General features: G+C 45.4%; 1 protein-coding gene across 1 annotated transcript in view; it reads left to right on the forward strand.

Moving 5' to 3' along the window:
* Positions 1–6,555: 6,555 nt before the first annotated feature.
* The window catches only part of LOC117352237 (general transcription factor IIH subunit 2), a 67,451-nt gene continuing 55,046 nt past the window's right edge, over positions 6,556–18,960 (forward strand). The window contains exons 1-5 of the mRNA XM_033928596.1: positions 6,556–6,711; positions 6,948–7,044; positions 7,133–7,210; positions 13,262–13,298; positions 17,520–17,606. Of these exons, the coding sequence (XP_033784487.1) occupies positions 6,989–7,044; positions 7,133–7,210; positions 13,262–13,298; positions 17,520–17,606 (258 nt within the window). The 5' untranslated portion in view covers positions 6,556–6,711; positions 6,948–6,988. The remainder of the gene's footprint in view (positions 6,712–6,947; positions 7,045–7,132; positions 7,211–13,261; positions 13,299–17,519; positions 17,607–18,960) is intronic.

The following is an 18,960-nucleotide window of genomic DNA, read 5'->3' on the forward strand; positions in this document are numbered from 1 at the left end:
CATGCCTTCTGTGTCCAAAAACCCATTCCCTCCCCCACCTCAGCATCTCTTTCCCTCCCTTCCTCTCTCCCAAGTTCATGCCTTGTGTCCAAAACGCACTCCCTCCCCCCTTTTGTGTTCCGTGTTTGCCTCCCAGCCCATCTTTGCAACTTTCTCAGCAAAACGAAGTTCAAGCCGCGAGGCTTGTCTTCTGCTTCCTGCCTGCCCTGCCGCGCACAAATAGCCGAACGGAAGTATTCTCCAACGTCAGCGCTGACGTCGGAGGGCAGGCTTTGCTTAAGCCCTCCCTCCGACGTCAGCGCTGACATCGGGGAACGCTTGCGATCGGCTATATGTTAGCTGCAAGGCAGGCAGGAACAGAAGACGAGCCTCGCGGCTCGAGTTGTATTGAACTCCGCGGGTCCCCCGTCCAGCTCTCTCCTGTCCACGTGGGGCGGACCGCCCCTCTCCCTAGACTGGTGGTACTGCCCTGATGGCGGCCCTGACCGTACGGCACACCAGGCAACATCTCGCGGCACACTAGTGTGCCGCGGAACAGCGGTTGAAAAACACTGCGCTAGACAGTTGTGCTCCCCCTGAATGTAGACCGCACGAAGAAATATATTGTGGCGGACCGCCCAACCCCAAGACGAAGGGCCTCCCAGCAAAGAGACAGGGATCCCATACCTCCCTGCTTGTTGCTGTAATTCATCGCCACCTGATTGTCTGTACGCACGAGAACCACCTGGTCCCGGAGCAGATGACAAAAGGCCACCCCCGCCAAGTAAATGGCCCGAAGTTCTAGCAGATTGATGTGACAGCGGCGATCCTCCGCCGACCAAGGACCCTGGGTCCGAAGACCGTCGAGATGAGCCCCCCACGCGTACTCCGAGGAGTCCGTAGTCAGAACCTTGTGATGTGGAGGAGCGACAAAGAGCAAACCCCTGGAAAGATTTGAAGAGTCGGTCCACCAACGGAGCGAGCTCTTCAAAGGAGTCACCGCAACGATACGGGAAACCGGATCCCGATCCTGTCGCCACTGGGACGCCAAGGTCCACCAAGGAACCCGAAGGTGCAACCTGGCAAACGGCGTGACATGGACGGTGGAGGCCATATGACCCAAGAGGACCATCATCTGCCTGGCCGAGACCCAGGACCGCAGGGAAACTTGTTCGCACTGTCGGACAAGAGCTTCCCGCCGAATCGGAGGCAGGAATGAGCGAAGCTGAACTGTGTCCAGCACGGCTCCGATGAATTGCAGGGACTGCGAGGGGCACAGCTGGGACTTGGGAAAGTTCACCTCGAACCCCAGACACTGAAGACAGATAATAGTCTGTCGGGTCGTTGCAATAACCCCCTCCCTCGACGGCGCCTTGATCAACCAGTCGTCGAGATAAGGGAAGACCTGAAGGCCCCGGAACCGCAGGGCCACCGCGACAACGAGACACTTCATGAAGACTCGCGGGGACGAAGCCAGCCCAAAGGGGAGGACCTGATATTGAAGGTGCCACTCCCCCACCTGAAAACGCAGAAACCGGCGATAAGCGGGATGCACCGGAACATGGGTGTAAGCTTTCTTGAGGTTTAGGGAGCACAGCCAGTCCCCTTCATCGAGCAGGGGGTACAGAACCGGGAGGGAGAGCATTCTGAACTTCTCCCGAACCAGATACCGGTTGAGACAACGGAGGTCTAAGATCGGACGAAGGTCCCCGGTCTTCTTGGGGACCAAGAAGTATCTGGAATAGAACCCCCGGCTCCGTTGACAAGGGTGAACAAGTTCCACCGCCCGAAGGCGCAGAAGGGCCCGGGCTTCCGATAACAGCAGGGCCAACTGTGCCCGGTTCGAAGGACACGCGCCTGGTGGACTGTCGGGAGGAACCTCCCTGAAATTCAGGGAATAACCGTTGGCCACTACGTTGAGGACCCAAGCATCCGAGGTGATGGACTCCCAACTTGGGTAAAAAGCTTGGAGGCGGCCCCCGATCGGAAGAGGGGCCGGTGGCAGCGCGGAGGGGGCCCGCCCCCAACCGCTCAGACCGTCAATAGGTCGGCGCAGGCTTAGATGCCACCGGCGTCTGAGGCTTTTGCTGCGCTCGGGACTGCTGATGCGGACGTCGAGGAGGCGGCCTCGAAAAAGCCGGAATCGACTTCTGCGGGTAACGTCTGGGCGGGGCCCGATACATCTTAGGAGGGGCTGGCTTCACCTTAGGTCTTACCAGGGAAGCAAAGGACCTCTCATGCTCAGAGAGGCGCTTTGTAGCCGCCTCGATGGAGTCATCGAAAAGCTCCGAGCCCACACAGGAAAGGTTGGCGAGGCGATCCTGAAGTTAGGATCCATATCCACGATCCTGAGCCATGCCAGCCGGCGCATGGCGACAGCGAAGGCAGAGACCCTAGAGGTGAGCTCAAAGGCGTCTTAAGTCGCATGAAAGAGGTAGAGACGCAGCTGAGAGAGGGACTCGATCAACTGTCCAAACTCCCCCCGGTAAGAATCCAGCAAAACCCCCTGGAAAGAGGGCAGGGATTTGACCAAATGCTTGAGATAAGATGTATAAGTAAAGGAGTAGTTCAGAACGCGATTGGCCATCATTGAGTTCTGGTACAGCCGTCTCCCAAACTTATCAAGAGTTCTGCCCTCGCATCCCGGCGGAACTGCAGCAGAATCCCGGGAAGGATGAGATTTTTTAAGCGAGGACTCCACCAGCAACGAATGGTGAAACAGCTGGGTCCGCTCAAACCCCGGACACGGCACCATCCGGTACTTAGATTCCATCTTAGATGGAACAGCGGTAACTGCATACGGGGTCTCCAGGTTCCCCAGAAAAGCTTGACGGAGCACCGGGTTCAAGGGAAGCTGGAGGGACTCCCGGGTCGGAGCAGTCAAGTCCATCTCCGCCAGGAACTCCTTCGTATACTTGGAGTCCGACTTGAGGTCCAAATCCAGCGCCCGACCCATGTCCAGCACAAACCTCAAGAAGGAAGACAGGCGAGCACCGGCCCGGTCGTCCGTAGGGGTAGGCGAACGTGAACAGCGGGCGGCCAAAAAGGAGGGCGACGCCTCACAAGAATAGCGGGGTCGAGGACCGACGGTGCCCCGAGGCACCCCTCAGGGAAGACCGAGGGGTGGGCGGTACCGAACCCCGCCAATGCCTCGGAGAAGGGTCCCGAGAGCCCCGTGGAGATCCCTTCGATAGTAAGGCGGTCCGGCCCCGGGTTCCCAACCGAGGAGGTGACCGGAGCAACTGGGGGCTGGAGAGAGACAGATCAGAGACTTGAAGAGCCTCGATGGTACAGGCCGTCGGGGAGCGTCCCCGCCTTGGAGGGGAATCCCGGGGACGCTTCGACAACCGACGGAGCGGGGACGAAGTTCGCTTTGATTGATGCTTCGACCTCGGCCGGCCCGAGGGCGATGAACGGCCCGACGCCCGGGGCGAGGAATTGGAAGAAGAGAGGCGCCCTGACCGGCGTACCTTGCCCCGAGGGGCCCCAACGCCCCGCTCAGGCTGGTCCGAAGTCAAGGCAGGCTGCAAGTGGGCCAACGCCGAGGACAGCTCCGACAATATTAAGGCACGGAGCATGTCCTGGAACACCGGAATCACCATCATGGACGGCATCTCCGAGGTCGCAGTGCATTCCACCGAGGGCGACCTCGACACAGAGTATTCCCTAGGAGTGGACACATGCACAGGTTTGGAGGCCCGGACCGGGGCCGAGAGTGGCGCACCCTGCACCGCAGCCATCCCCGCGGATGACTTCTTCGCCGGCGTGGAACCTGAGGAGAGAAGCGGGGACTTACCCAGGGCTGAGGACCTCGAGGTCGATGTCAAGGACTTCGAAGCCGAGGACAGACAAGGCGGGGCCGATGTCAAGGCCAGGGCCGAAGCCGAGGCCTACGTTGAGGCCGGGACTGAGGCCGGCTCCACAACAAACAGGTCTGCCATCCGAGCCCGACGGCGGCGGAGAGCCTGAGATTGAAAAGTTGCGCACCGGGGGCAGGAATCGGTGGGATGATCAGCCCCCAAGCACAAAATGCACCACCGATGGGGGTCAGTGATCGACAGCAGCCGATCACACCTGGTGCACTTTTTAAAACCGGACAAAGGCCGGGACATGAAAAACAAGGCCACGACCGAACGAGGCCATGCGGCCATGGCAACTTGGGAGCCCCCGGATGCCAAAACACGAAAAGAAATTCTACTATAACAAAATAACACGAACATGCACAGCGACTCCGAACAAAATAACAAAGCCGCAGTGCTAGAAGGCAATTCACAAGGAGAAACACAAGATCAGGGCTTCTGGCTCCGCGGAAACTTTAGAACTGAGGACCACGAGGTGGGGATGCGCCCTCTAGTGCAGCGGGAAGGCATGCACATGCGTGGTGCAGCATAGTAAGACTGAATCTTCTTTCAAGTTTGCTTGAAAAGCTGTCCGCGTCAGGGCTCCTTGGATGACGTCATCCACATGTGAGAATATGCTGCCTGCTTGTCCTGGGATAAAAGGGCCTATCAGAGAAAGTGTTGTATATGCTTAAGCTGACTTTGCCTTTGCATCATAGGACCAATTCCCATTACTTAATCCTCAAGCTGGACCAATCATGAATTACCAAGTTCCATTACTTCCATGTTGGCCCATCAACAGCCAATGCCAGGACTTACCATTAATGGCTATGGAGACAAATCCTAAACAACAATGGATTTCCTGGACATTAGAAAAAAGGAGGAGAAGGAGAAGAAGGAAATGGAGAATGATCCTGTGAGAGAGAACTTGTGGCTTTCAGCCCTGCAGAGAGACTGGAAAGATGTGCCATGGAGAAGGATGCTTTGCTGGGAAGGGGGAGGAAATTACAATCTCTTCCTGGGCAGAGGTGAGAAATGCTACTACAGTGAAATTCTGTTTTTAAATCAGACTCTTTTTAAAACAGTACTAGTCTGACAGCAACTACAAAGTTTAAGTCCATTCACTAAACAAGGGCGTAGGCTAGAGTAAATACATAGTATTGACTGTGTGGAAACACCCTGCTCTGGTACCATGGGGTCTATGTGACCCCAGCCCATTTTTTGGGAAATTATCACAATTAGTGACCTTGCCTACCACGTATTTTCTCTTAAGTCCTTTCTAAGTATGTTACACATGTTCGATAGTTTCAACGTCTTTCTGATTATTTTTTATTTAGGTTTATTTTCACTTGGGGTCAAATTGATAAAGGTATTTTTTCTTTATTTCAAGGTTCTGTGACGGGAGCAGCATAACACAATGGCTATACGACAGGGACTTTCTCGCGAAGATGTTCTGCAGTCTTTAGGTGAGCTAAGTAACATTGATAGTGAAAATGAGGACATTGAAGATGATTTGAGCTGGGATGAAAGTGACCACAAACCCAATAATGAAGAGTCAAATGTCAACAGTGAAGTAAGTGCAAATGAATCACAGTCGGAAGATGAATCAGAAGATGATGACAGTCATCATGATATTTGTGGAAAAGATGGGTATGTGTGGTCACAGAAGCCAAAAACTGTTAGAAGAACCCCGATGCTTTTCATGAGTACCACAAAGAGCTCCAAGGAAAGTACTGCAAGTATTTGGGAGAAAGGTAGTACTGGCAAGCCAATTTGCATACCAGCGATGAGTCAGAAGCATTTTTTGTTTCTTGTGTATTGCCTGTTTTGATGATTCAACCACGACGGCTCAGCGAAGAGCCGATGACAAGTTGACAACTGTTCACAACATATACGGCAAATTTGTCATAGCTTGTGAAGCAAACTACACTCCAGGAACTGGGTCCACAATGGATGACCTACTGCTATTAAATATTTCTAGCACGCTCTCAGATGTACGCAGCGCTGAAGAGTCACAAAGAGGGAAAAGTACAGCCAAGTCTGGCCCTGGACTCTTTTTTTTCCCCTTTCTGGAGGACCTACTGCTATTAAATATTTCTATAGCGCTCTCAGATGTACACAGCGCTGCAGAGTCACAAAGAGGGAAAAGCACAGCCAAGTCTGGCCCTGGACTCTTTTTTTTCCCCTTTCTGGAGGACCTACTGCTATTAAATATTTCTATAGCGCTCTCAGATATACGCAACGCTGAAGAGTCACAAAGAGGGAAAAGCACAGCCAAGTCTGGCCCTGGACTCTTTTTTCCCCCTTTCTGGAGGACCTACTGCTATTAAATATTTCTATAGGTCTACCAGACAACGCAGGCTACACAGAGTTAAAAGTAAGAAAATAGTCTCTGTTTGAAAGAGCTTACAACTTTTTTCTCTCTAAAAATACACTGCTGAAAGCACAGAGGGAAGTTAAAACCATCAACCTAACTCGCCCAAAACGTTCTGCCTGGTCACTCGGCACAGCGGGAAACAAAAGTTCGGTCGTTGCAGGGGCGGACCTTTGGAGCGTGGTCGAAAATGTTTTAATAGGTCTATGTTAAAACACTATGCAAATTACCCTTCCCTGCTCACGGTGAAGGAGTAAGGGCGGGGAAGGGATAATTTACATAGCGTGCTAAGGCGTTGGACCAATCGAAATACAACCCCTTGGCGCGCTATGCAAATTACCCCTTCCCCGCCCGTACTCCACCGTGAGCAGTGGCGTGATTCGTGGAAAATCTTTTGGTCGCTAATGCTGGTTCTTCTGCTCATGCTCAGTTAGACCTGATCTGAGCGGAAGAACAGGCATTATCCGAAGTTTGCGTGCTGAATTAAATGCTGCTGAAGTTGTGGTTCAGGCAGGAAAGGTATGTTCACCTTCAAGTACGGGGTGCAGGCAAACCGGAAGAAGCAGGCGCTTGACAATTCATGCGCCAACCACCGCTGAGTCCGATGTCAGATCGCGGTCTCTGCAGCTGCAAAATGGCAGCCGGCCGCTCACTTAAAGTAGCTGGGCGATGCGCCCGGCTGGAACACGCTAGGGAGAACACTGCGTGCCCTATAATTTGTGGCAGCTTTCTTAATAAAGGATTTTATTTTCCAGATATTTGTCCACCCTAAAGTCAGTTGGCTGCTGAGAAAGCAATGGACGAAGAACCTGAGAGAGCCAAGCGCTGGGAGGGAGGTTATGAACGTACATGGTAGGAATGCCTTCTCTAACTATTGCTTTTCAATTTTGGACTTTTATCAAGTCGTATTTAAGTTAACCGAGACGTGTGTTGCTTATAGGGAAGTCCTCAAGGAAGATGAATCGGGATCACTCAAAGCTACTATAGAAGACATTTTATTTAAGGCCAAGAGAAAAAGGTAAGGACTTGGTGCTACAAGCAAGCCCAAATTCATAAAGGAAAGAAGTATGAATAAAAATAGCAGGATTAAAAACTTAAGAAAAGCATGCAAAATGTTTGTGTTGGTTCCCACATTGCATCCATGTTCTCTCTTTCTGCTTCCACTTAAAGAATTATGTAACTTCCTGGGTATTACAGTTTTTGTATATATGTACTAAAAGTCAACGAGTTGTGTTATAAAAAAAATTAGACAGTTCTTTAATGAGCTATTCTGCACTCTGGTTAAGCGCAACAGTTCCAGACCTACTTTGCACATAACTGGAGCAACCATATTCAAAGCGTTATTTCATTTACCACACAGAACCCATATAGATACACTAGGTAGAGTTTGAGCCCACCGGGACAGATAGAGAAATATGATAAAGTACCTGAATATAAACCACTTAGGATATAAATGGTATATAAATAAATACTTGACTTGACATAGGTCAACTTTAATAATAATTACACTGGTCAACACAAAAAAAGGTTTTTCTTTGCTACTGAGAACTTAAGAAATGTTCTTAGTTAATTTAATGATGCTGATTTAATATCTGTAATTGAAATTCCGCTAACGCGTCAGATTTGTGAGATGCACGTTACTGATTTTTTTAGACAATTTGCCATATTAGTACCATATTGCGAGTATGAACTGTGTCCCACCAAACTTATGTTAAGGAGTTTACTCTGAAAACAAACACATAAGAACATAAAAATTGCCGCTGCTAGGTCAGACCAGTGGTCGGTCCATTGTGCCCAGCAGTCCGCTCTCGTGGCAGCCCTTAGGTCAAAGACCAGTGCCCTAATTGAGTCTAGCTTTACCTGCGTACATTATGGTTCAGCAGGAACTTGTCTAACCTTGTTTTGAATCCCTGGAGGGTGCTTTCCCCTATAACATCATCCGGAAGAGCGTTCCAGATTTCTACCACTCTCTGGGTGAAGAAGAACTTCCTTACGTTTGTACGGAATCTATCCCCTTTTAACTTTAGAGAGTGCCCTCTTGTTCTCTCTACCTTGGAGAGGGTGAACAATCTCTCTTTCTCTACTATTTCCTTCATTATCTTGAATGTTTCGATCATGTCCCCTCTCAGTCTCCTCTTTTCAAGGGAGAAGAGGCCCAGTTTCTCTAGCCTCTCACTGTATGGCAACTCCTTCAGTCCCTTAACCACTTTTGTTGCTCTTCCCTGGACCCTTTCAAGCAGTACTATGTCCTTTTTCATGTATGGCGACCAGTGTTGGACGCAGTATTCCAGATGGGGGTGCACCATGGCCCGGTACAGCGGCATGATAACCTTCTCCGATCTGTTTGTGATCCCCTTCTTAATCATTCCTAGCATTCTGTTTGCCCTTATCACCGTCGCTGTGCATTGCGCGGACGGCTTCATTGACTTGTCTACATGTCTATAAGGAGACATTACAACATATATTTACGCCTCTCTTAACTCACACAAAAGATATCTGCTTTCCATCACCTTGATATCTTGATAAAATCTTTCCTCGTACTCATCGCTGACATCACCAAGATTGGGTGGGAAGGTGAAAATGTAAGAAGTGTATTAAGTTACATTCTGGCTCCATTAGTTGATATGCTGTCAGCATGTTCTCCACAAGCTCAGCATGATTCTCTGATCTGTGATTACCCAAAAAATTCTGAACCAGCACAAATGCTTCCCATACTGTTGATTCAGCTGGATTCAGCTTCTGTTGAACGCATCATCAAAGATCAGTTTACAGATTTCAGGTCCAACAAAAACACCTTCTTTGATTTATGGCTTCACTTTTCTCGAAACCAAATGTACTTCTTAGGTGCTGAAATGCATCACCATTTCTGTCCATCGCCTTGACAAAATTTTTCAGCAGACCCAGTTTTATGTGACGTACTGGAAGATTGATTTTCTCATGATGTACTAATGGCAGGTGCTTCACAATGTATCTGCCAGAGGTATGGATTCATCTCGGTTTGGCCATTGTTTCTGCCTGTAGTGGTTAGCATCATCACAACTTTTCCAAAGACACAAGAAGCACATGTATTTGGTGTATCCCAGTTACAGACCCAGAAGGAATGACACAACTTTGAGATCACCACAGAGGTTCCACTGGTGATCTGCATAACGTGTGAGTTTTAAAAGTGTCTCCATTGACTCGTACATTTCCTTCAACCCAACTGCATGAGCGACAGGAACAGATAGCTTCTGGTTTCCATTGTGTAAAAGTACTGCTTTAAGGCTTGCTTTGCTTGAATCAATGAATGGTCTCCATTCGTCAGAAACATGTTCATATCCCAATTCATGCATGAGACCATTAATATCAGTATAGAAACAAATGTTTCCTTCCATTTGGTAAAAGGATGCCAGGATGGTGTGACCATCATGGAAAAAAGATATTTTGGTGTCCCACCTTAAGATTCCATTGCTTCAGCCTTGAACCCAACAATTGTGCTTGTTCCTTTGTCGTTGACAAATCTCTAACAGATCTTCTTGAGTTGGCAGGTGAAGTTGTTTTTCATCCACTTTAGGTTCATACAACTCCTCCACAGCAGCAGAAGTAGATTATTCATCTGAACTTTCGGCACATTGTGCTGCAGATGTGGAAGGAGGAATTGGAACATGCTTTATCTTGGTCACCAACTTTACAGCCAAAATAATGCTTGTATACTTCTCCCTCCGTATTCGCGGGGGATACGGGCACAACATAGCCATGAATACTGAAAAAATGCAAATAATTTTTTTAAAATGTTGTTCGCGTTTTTTGTAAAAGTTAGCGTTTTTTGTATTGAAACCGCGAATAATGTTTCAACAGTTATTTGCGGTTTTGGGAAATAGGCACAAAATGAGAAAAACATTTTTAGGAATCAGGCTATCTTAAACTTTTAAAAATACTTTTAAAAGTAAAATTGGTATAAAAATAAATGAAAACACTGCTGCTTCTTCTCATAATTCTCAAGCTTTACGAAACTGTTAAATCCAATATTAACAGGATCTATAGCATAGGGAGTGCCATTACAGTGCGATTGAGGAAGTAGGAAGGCACCTCCGATTATCGGGAGCACAAAAGAACCGATCCATGGGAAAATACTGCAAACAGCTGGGTTTTACTGCAGTGAGAGGGTACTGCCATCCTCTGCCCCTGTAACAAAGTCCACCGCGTCCCTTCTAGCACCAAAGTGCCTTTTGGACCAGCAACACATTCCCTCCTCCGGCTAACCGAACCTTCCCTTCCCCTCCTCCCAATAAGAGTCATGTCTGCCCATTACATACCTCTGTCTCTCTGGGGCCGGGGTTGCAGCTCTTCCCAGCTCAATGCCCCCCTCCCTGTCCCTGATCTAATTTGCCTTCGCAGCAGCGATTCTTTAGCCAGAGCTGTAAATGGAAAAAGAACTTTAGTGATGATGTAATTTTGGGAGGACGGAGTCAGCAGCCGAAAAATCGCAAATAAGTGAAACCGCAGATATGGAAACCGCAAATATGGAGGGATCTTGTGCAGTAAATTGTTTGCAAACATAACAGAAATTATCAGGATGGTTAACACAACCTTATCTGTTCATAATAATTATATCTTAGACAAAAACAAACAAAATTTAAAAATTCACAGATAGAAAAAGCAGCACAATCACTTTTTAGTATAAACTTTCAAATTACAGGTTTGTGATCAATGAGTTGTCCTAAAATGCAATATTGTGTTACAGAAACAGTAAAATACTGACGCTTCACGGTAGCATTATTGACGAAAATTCTATAAGTACAAACTTATGTATAACTTAAAAACAGGATGTAATAGACGAAAACTGTTTTTAGCATGTGGCCCTTGTTAAGGTGCAGGTGACAGAACTCCAATAGCAAAATGCTTGTTGACCAGTGTTATTAGATAATAAATAAATTTCCTTTACTGCTAAGCAGAGGTCTCCGATGTGTAACCCTGAAAGTCCTCCAGTGCGGCCCTTAAACAGTTGGCTGAAATACTCTTCAAATTCTGTATCTGCATTAATTTCAATCTTGCCTAATTGAAAAGTGCATTAAATATTTTAAAAATAGGACTGCTTTAGGCTGAACGTATATGTTATGAATGTGCAAGACAATTTATGAATCACAGTTTTGTTATACTGGTACACTTCTCCCTCCATATTTGCAATTTCAGCACTCGCGATTTCGATTATTCGTGGTTTTTTAGCATACTGGCTCCCCCCCCCAAATTACGTCATCCATGAGTACTGATAAAAATTTTGGCACGTTTTTCCCAGCACTTTCTTGAGCGTGCACAGAGAAAATTGCTGCTTCCCAGCTTTCAGAGAGAAAAATCACTGAATAACTTTTTCATGTTATTCGTGGTTTCATCATGTTCATGAGGGCTTTTAACAGAAAACTGCAAATAACATATGAAAAAGTTATTCGCGTTTTTTTCGTATCCACAGTTCTGTTCATTCCCAATCAACGCGAATATGGAGGGAGAAGTGTATACTTTTTGTAAGTGATATTGCTGAAGAGCTGTCTGGTAAGATTTGCTTCTTTGCGGATGATACCAAAATCTACAATAGAGTAGACACCCCTGATGGTGTGGATAACATGAGGAAGGACCTAATGAAGCTTGAAGAATGATCTAAAATTTGTCAGCTAAGAAATGTAAGGTCATGCGTTTGGGCTGCAAAAACCCTAGGGAATGGTACAGTTTAGGGAGGTGAAGAAATTTTGTGCATGAAAGAGGAATGGGACTTAGGTGTGATAGTATGTGTTCTTGAAGTGGACAAAAAGGTTGAAAATGCAATAGCGAAAGCTAGAAGGATGCTAGGGTGCATAGGGAGAGTTATGGCCAGTAGGAAAAAGGAGATAGTGATGCTCCTGTATAAAACACTGGTGAGACCTCATTTAGAATGTTGTGTACAATTCTGGAGACTGTACCTTCATAAAGATATAAAAAGGATGGAGTCAGTCCAGAGGAAGGCTACTGAATTGGTCAGTGGTCTTTATCCTTACCTCCCATGCCGAGCTCTATAATTATGGAGAGGATGCAGTATATAAACTTAAGGTTTAGTTTAGTCCTAAGGTGTGTGGGGACATACTTAAACATCTCAATATATATATTTTGGAGGAAAGGCGGGAGAGGGGAAATATGATAAATGTTTAAATACCAATATGGCTTAAATGTGCATGAGGCGAGCTTTTCATTTGAATGGAAGCTCCGGAATGAGAGGGTATAAGATGAAGTTCAATGGTGATAGGTTCAAGAATAATCTAAGAAAATACTTTTTTACAGAAAGGTGGTAAATGCATGGAATAGTCTCTTGGTAGAGGTGGTGGAGACACTGTTTGAATTCAAGAAAGTGTAGGACAAGCACGTGGGATATCTTAGGGAGAGGAGCAGACAGTGGATGGGCTCCAACCACTGCACCACACGCTCCTCCTGATCGCAGGTAAAAGGCCAAAAATATGGCCCCAAAATGGGGGATCTTGGTTTATATTTGGGTCAGTGCTGACCTGCCCCCCTGACAAACCTGTTGCATGCCTCTGCTGGGCCTACCATGAGACCTGGTGGCCTAGCGATGGCTGGGACTGGAGGGATCCCTCCTGCCTCCTGTACCAGCCAATTCTAAGAATTTTTTACCTCCCTCTCGCTTGTCCCGCGTACCTTTAGTATCCCTGGTGGTCCAGCGGTGAATTGCAGCAGGAGCAACCTTCCTTCCCTCCTGCCTGTGCAGAGCCACAAGCTGATTGGGTGTTGTGAGTTCATGGAACCATGAGAACTCGCAGCAGTCAATCAGCTAGCGGCTCTGCTGGCTAATCAAAACTCTGCTAGCATCTGCACATGGTTACAGCTCTGCCTGAGAGACTCTGCTAAGTTACTAATGGGAGCTTTGATCCTATAGTTAGGTTACTAACTTATTAGGTATACTCTTTGTTTCTCTTAAGTATGTTACTAAAATGAAAATAAAAAGCAGAACTGCAGAGGCAGAATATATGAGATGTTTTGCCCGTATAAGTCATTGGCAGTTGTGATGGTATGATTATTGATACTTTTGTTACATTTTGTGTTCTAATAGGGTCTTTGAACACCATGGGCAAGTTCGTCTAGGAATGGTACGTTGATTTCATTATCTTTCTCTTGATCAGAATTAATTTTTTGTTAAAGCAATGTACTGAGAATCGGAGACCTCTCTAGTACCTACTGAGATTTGAGGAAGGAATTCTATTTATTTAAAATATTTATAGACCGCTTAATATGTAATTCTATGAGGTCCCACCTAAAGACAGAGGCAGCATGCTTGTATGTAAATATACTTGCATATGTGAACACATGATCCCCTGTATTCTATAAAGGCTACCCAAAATTGAGCACAGACCCCCATTTAATTAAATAATTAGTTAATGGGCTCCAATATTTAACTACTGGAGCTAACAATTGCTTAATTGGCAATAATTGTGATTTGGGTACCCATCTGGCTACATGCTATTCTGCAACAGTGGGCGCCTAAATTGGATCACATGCAACTCCAAAAGGGGTGTGAACATATGAGGGACATGTGTAGATCAGAGGTATTCAGAAAAGATGTATGCAGAGTTACAGAATAGTGGGATCTGTGCTCAATTTGCACGACAGGATTTATGGCAGGTTTCAGTTGAATGCTGAATTTGGTACTTAACACTATTCTATAAAGAGTGTTCATTCCAAGGCACCCTTTATAGACTATATTTGAACACTAGATTTTATCGGCATTGAATTTTTGGTGCCATTTATAGAATCTAGCCCTCTGTGCATATCTTTGATAATATGTACAGTAAAACCTTGGTTTGCAAGTGTTTTGCAAGACAAGTAAACCATTTTGTTAAATTTTAACTTGATATACAAACAATGTCTTGCAAAACTAGTACTTACAGTATACACACATCACAACTGAGCTGATGGTTCTTCTCTCTGACACTGCAAGAGTGTAGGGACTGTTCTAAACAAGCAAAGTTTTGCAATATGAGTTCATACAGCATACACAAATCACAACTGACACTGTAAGAGTGTAGGGACTGTACTTTTTTATTGTTATTATTTATTCATTTTTCAAACAAATACACAAGAAATCCTCTTGTTACAGAGAAAACCAGAGCTTCAATGTCTCAATATACATAGATACCCTAACTCAATAATAATTAAAAAACAAATCTGATTCAACATTCTTAATTTAAATCAAATCAGTAATACCTCTTGAGTTAGGATTTAAATTTAACACCATATTTACGCTCGTATTTGGCCTCAATTAGGATTGAGAAACAAAAAAGAAAAGATAAGGAGCTCTAACTTCTTAAACATCATTTATACTAAAGAAAGGTTTAACATGGCTACAATAACGGCCCTATTCCCAATAAAGCCTTCAGACATACTATGTAATTTTCTTAGAGTTCAAAAAACTACAAAGTTGCTCAGGTGAAAAAAATACATGTTTAGTCCCAGCATATCTTATAAGACATTTGTATGGATAACTAAGCAAGAATGTAGCTCCCATCCCTTTTACTTCTTCCTTCATATCAAGGAATAATTTCCTTCGATCCTGTGTTGATTTAGTAATATCTGGGAAGATCCAAATCTTTTGACCAAGAAACAAACTATGTGAGTATCGAAATAACATTCTCATCAAGGCATTTAAATCCTGTTCATAAACAAATGATATTAATAATGTCCCTCGATATTGAATCTCTTCTTGGGAGCTTTCCAATAAATCTGTTATATTATTGAAGTCATTGGTTGTGACTTATCAACTAGATTACTCTCTGCAGGTATTTCAGTTTTCTTCTTTGGAAGATAGTAAATCCTATTTACTGGCGGAATAGTTTCTGCAGTGTAATTTAAATTTTCCGTTAAACACTTTTTAAACATATCCAAAGGGTTAGTCACTGCAGATTTAGGAAAATTCAAAGCTCTTAGGTTAAGCCTTCTGTTATACTTTTCTAGCTGTTCAATTTTCCTTTGTAGAAGCAATCTCTTTAACAAAAGAACCTGAGAACTTCTGTATTGAGGCAATTTTGATATTAATTTGATCAAACTTAGTATTCGTTTCAGTCTGGATATTTTGAACTGAAGTTGATAAAGTATCTATTTTTGACAATATGACTGAGATATCACCAGCGGATTTTGCAGCTGTTACCTCGAGTTTCTGTAGAATTTGCCATACATTTTCTAATGTCACCTGAGAAGTGTGGGTTCCTTCCACAACTTGCTCTGTTGAAGACTCAGAGGGGCATAATCGAAAGGGATTACATCCATCTCACAAGTCATCCAAAGTAAAAAAACAGCTTAAGGCACATTTTCGAAAAATACGTCCAACTTTTTTTTCGTTTCGAAAATCGTCTAATTATACGTCCTACCGATCTGATCATCCAAGTCGCTAAATCGTCCATCTTTATACCACATTTTCATCCAACTTTTCGTCCAAGTCCAAAATGCCTAGAACAATCCCTGTTGGACGTGGGAGGGGTCTGCAAAGTGATGGCCTGCATACCTAGACATGGCACCTAAATAGTGGGGTACCTTACAGGTCACTGCTATGACCTTCACAAAAAGGGTGCCATGTCTTCTTCTCACTACAGCTTCCTTATAGGTCTTGGTGAGCCCCCAACCACCTCCAGAATCCACTAGACCCACTTATCTACCACCCCAATAGCCCTTATGGCTGCAGGAGCCACTTATATGCCAATAAAAAAGGGTTTTGGGGGTGTATAGGGGAGTGCACATGTTTAAGTATCAATGCAGTGATTACAGGGGCTTATGGGCATGAGTCGTCCTCTCTATGGGTCCCTAACCCACCCCCAAGACGGCTTAAGCCGCCTCTGTGCTGGACGACTAGGCTTTCCTATGCCAGGCGGCCAGGTGATGATGGTCTGAAGGCTAAATTTTAAAGTTGTGATTAAAATTTTTATGGGGTGGGGGGGTCGGTGATCACTGGGGTAGTGTGTGGGGGTCTGTATTATATGTTTTCAGTGCTTATCTGGTAAGTTTAGGTGAGTTTTTGTGACTTAAACCATGTTTTACATGGTCCTAAGTCACAACATCCAAGTTCCGTCGATTGTGGGCTGTATAACTTTCGGTTATACATGCTGTACGACTAAGTCTAAGCCGGCCCAGGCCCCGCCCAACTCCTGCCATCGACACTCCTCCCGAAATGCCCCGTTTAGATTTGGTCGTTCAGCAGCACTATGAAGGCCTAGGTCATTTAAAAATACGTCCAAAACCCGTTTTTAGTATCGGCACTTGGACGTATTTGAGAAATGTTCATCCAAGTGCCGACTTAGGCCCGTTTTTGGATGTATTTCTCTTTCGATTATGAGCCCCTCAGCATCCAAAAGAACTTGGGATCCCTCACTGCGGAAAGGCATTGGACTCTTCTGTATTCACGCTACCCATTTCCTCCAGCGCTGGATTTGGTGGAAGTTGGACTGCAGGAGGAGATAATGATGTTTCCAATCCCAAGGCTCTGGCAGCTCCTTCCGCCGGAGTAACAACTGGGAAACTTCCTCCCCTCAATACTAGCCGGTGAGCTAGTGAAAACTCTGTCCAGCAAAGCTTGTCGGGGTGTGGAAGGATCCCCCAGAGAAAGCCCTTGCGCTTGGTATGAGGCATATCGAAAACTCCAGCAGGGGAGAAAGTAATTATTGTAGAATCGCAAGGTTAAGCGGAGCAGACCTATCTCACTGCTACCATGCAGCCGCCATTTTGTTTCTTCCCTTAGTCTAGGGACTGTTCTAAACAAGCAAAGTCTTGCAATATGAGTACATACAGCATACACGCGTCACATCATCACAACTGAGCCGATGGTTCTTCTCTCTGACGCTGCAGGAGTGTAGTAACTGTTCTAAATGAGCGAGGTCTTGCAATACAAGTACGTATAGTATTTTGTATTAAAGTTTTTGGATTGTGGAACGAATCGTCTGAGTTTCCATTATTTCCTATGGGGAAATTCGCTTTGATATACGAGTGCTTTGGATTACAAGCATGCTTCTGGAACGAATCATACTTGGGGGTTATGACAGTATGAAGAGTATGTTCCTGATTCCCATTAGATTGATCCTAGAGCTAGCAGCTTAGCATGTGAAGGAAACTGTGAGTTATTTATTTTTCTTTCAGCTCATAAGAACTCAACAATGAGAGGTTCTGCTGTTGGCTGTGCCACATGGAAAAGCTACTCGCTGGGGATAAAACCCAAGTACCATGCATATAATAATGTATGAGGAAGTACCTAGCCAAATATATTAATCTTTCTCTGTAGAAACAATGTGGGATTAATCTTTGGGGTTTTGTTTTTTTTGCTACTGTAGATGCGTCACCTTTATGTGGTAGTTGATGGATCAAGGACCATGGAAGATCAGGATTTAAAACCCAACCGACTTACATGTACATTAAAGGGAAGTATAAACATTTTCATGGAAGCCCAAATATATCAAGATTCCAGAAGTCTACTCAAAGAAAGCGGTGTTTACTTCACTGTGCCAAATCACATTCTCCCTGAATTTGCAAGACTAGATTGGCTCTAGTAAGGCAGCAGAAACTCCAGGCCATATTCTATGTGAAAGAAGCAGATAATGAGAAAATGCCCAGTAGCCCTGTCCCTCTTTCTCTCTTTTTTTCCTTTCATTTTACTCTGTCCTTGTATGTGTAGAAGTGGCATCTAATGGACAGTCAACTGTTCAGGTACAGAATGAGAAAAGGGGTGCTGCAAACCCTGAGAAAAATTAGTTGTGTTGACCTCCCCAACGAAGCTTTCTCTGTGAGCAAAGTAAATAAGCTATGTAAAATGAGTGGAATTCTTCAACTGCTGTCTTCTAACTGGACAGATCTATTAAACCTTTTTATCTTAAGGACAGAATGGGATAAAAGCCTTAGGGCTAGATGCACAAAACATGGTCGCTAAGCCCATGTGGGTTGCTGTGGGCTGATTTTTTTTATTTCTGGCCAATTTCTAAAGAGTGCTTGATGTTCAACCAGCTGTCCATTCAAATGAGTTTTGCGGAGGGTAGTTATAATCCCATCCAATCACTCGCTTAGAAACCGGCTCTTGCACATACTCAGAGCCGGTTTGGGGAAGCCCAAACAGCTGAGTGGCAGGGGAAGCTCCAAAGTAGCCTCCTGCCACTCAGCTGTTGGGGCTTTTATATGGCAATGTTACATATGCACAATATCCCATTAAAAAAAAAAAGCGTGTCAAGCAAACCTCTTGCCGATCCTTTCTAAAGTAGGGGGGAGGGAGGTCCTGCGAGGGAAGGGTCAAGGAGAGATTGGACATCCCTCCTGCCAACTTTTATTTTCTCCCGGAGGTGGGGCAGTTTGGCTCGCTGGGGGGAGAGGGGGTCAGGGAGGGAGTGGCTAGCCCTCCTGCCTCTATTTTTCTTCCGGGGGAGTGGAGGGGGGCAGCTCAACCTTTTCTTATGAGGCAGATATTTTGTGTGTGTGTTACACACAACATCTGTTCCCATAGAAAAACAAGTACACATGTTGTTTTTCAGGTCAGCATTAGCGATCCGATTATGGCATGCAAGATTAGATCATTGATTGGATGGTTCATTTTAATATTAACAACTTCATTTTAATAGAGGTCATTTGCATGTGAGAATTGGAAAATGTACGACCGCACGGAAATCCATGTGGTGAGCCGTTTTGAGAATCGGGTCGGCAAATTCCGTGGTTTAGTGACCCATCAGTACATGAGTAAAGTGTTTTGTGCATCTAGCCCTTAGTAAACTAGGCCTTTGATTAGAATCG

The sequence above is a fragment of the Geotrypetes seraphini genome, chromosome 1 (genome assembly GCF_902459505.1).
Source record: "Geotrypetes seraphini chromosome 1, aGeoSer1.1, whole genome shotgun sequence".
Taxonomy (NCBI): Eukaryota; Metazoa; Chordata; class Amphibia; order Gymnophiona; family Dermophiidae; genus Geotrypetes; species Geotrypetes seraphini.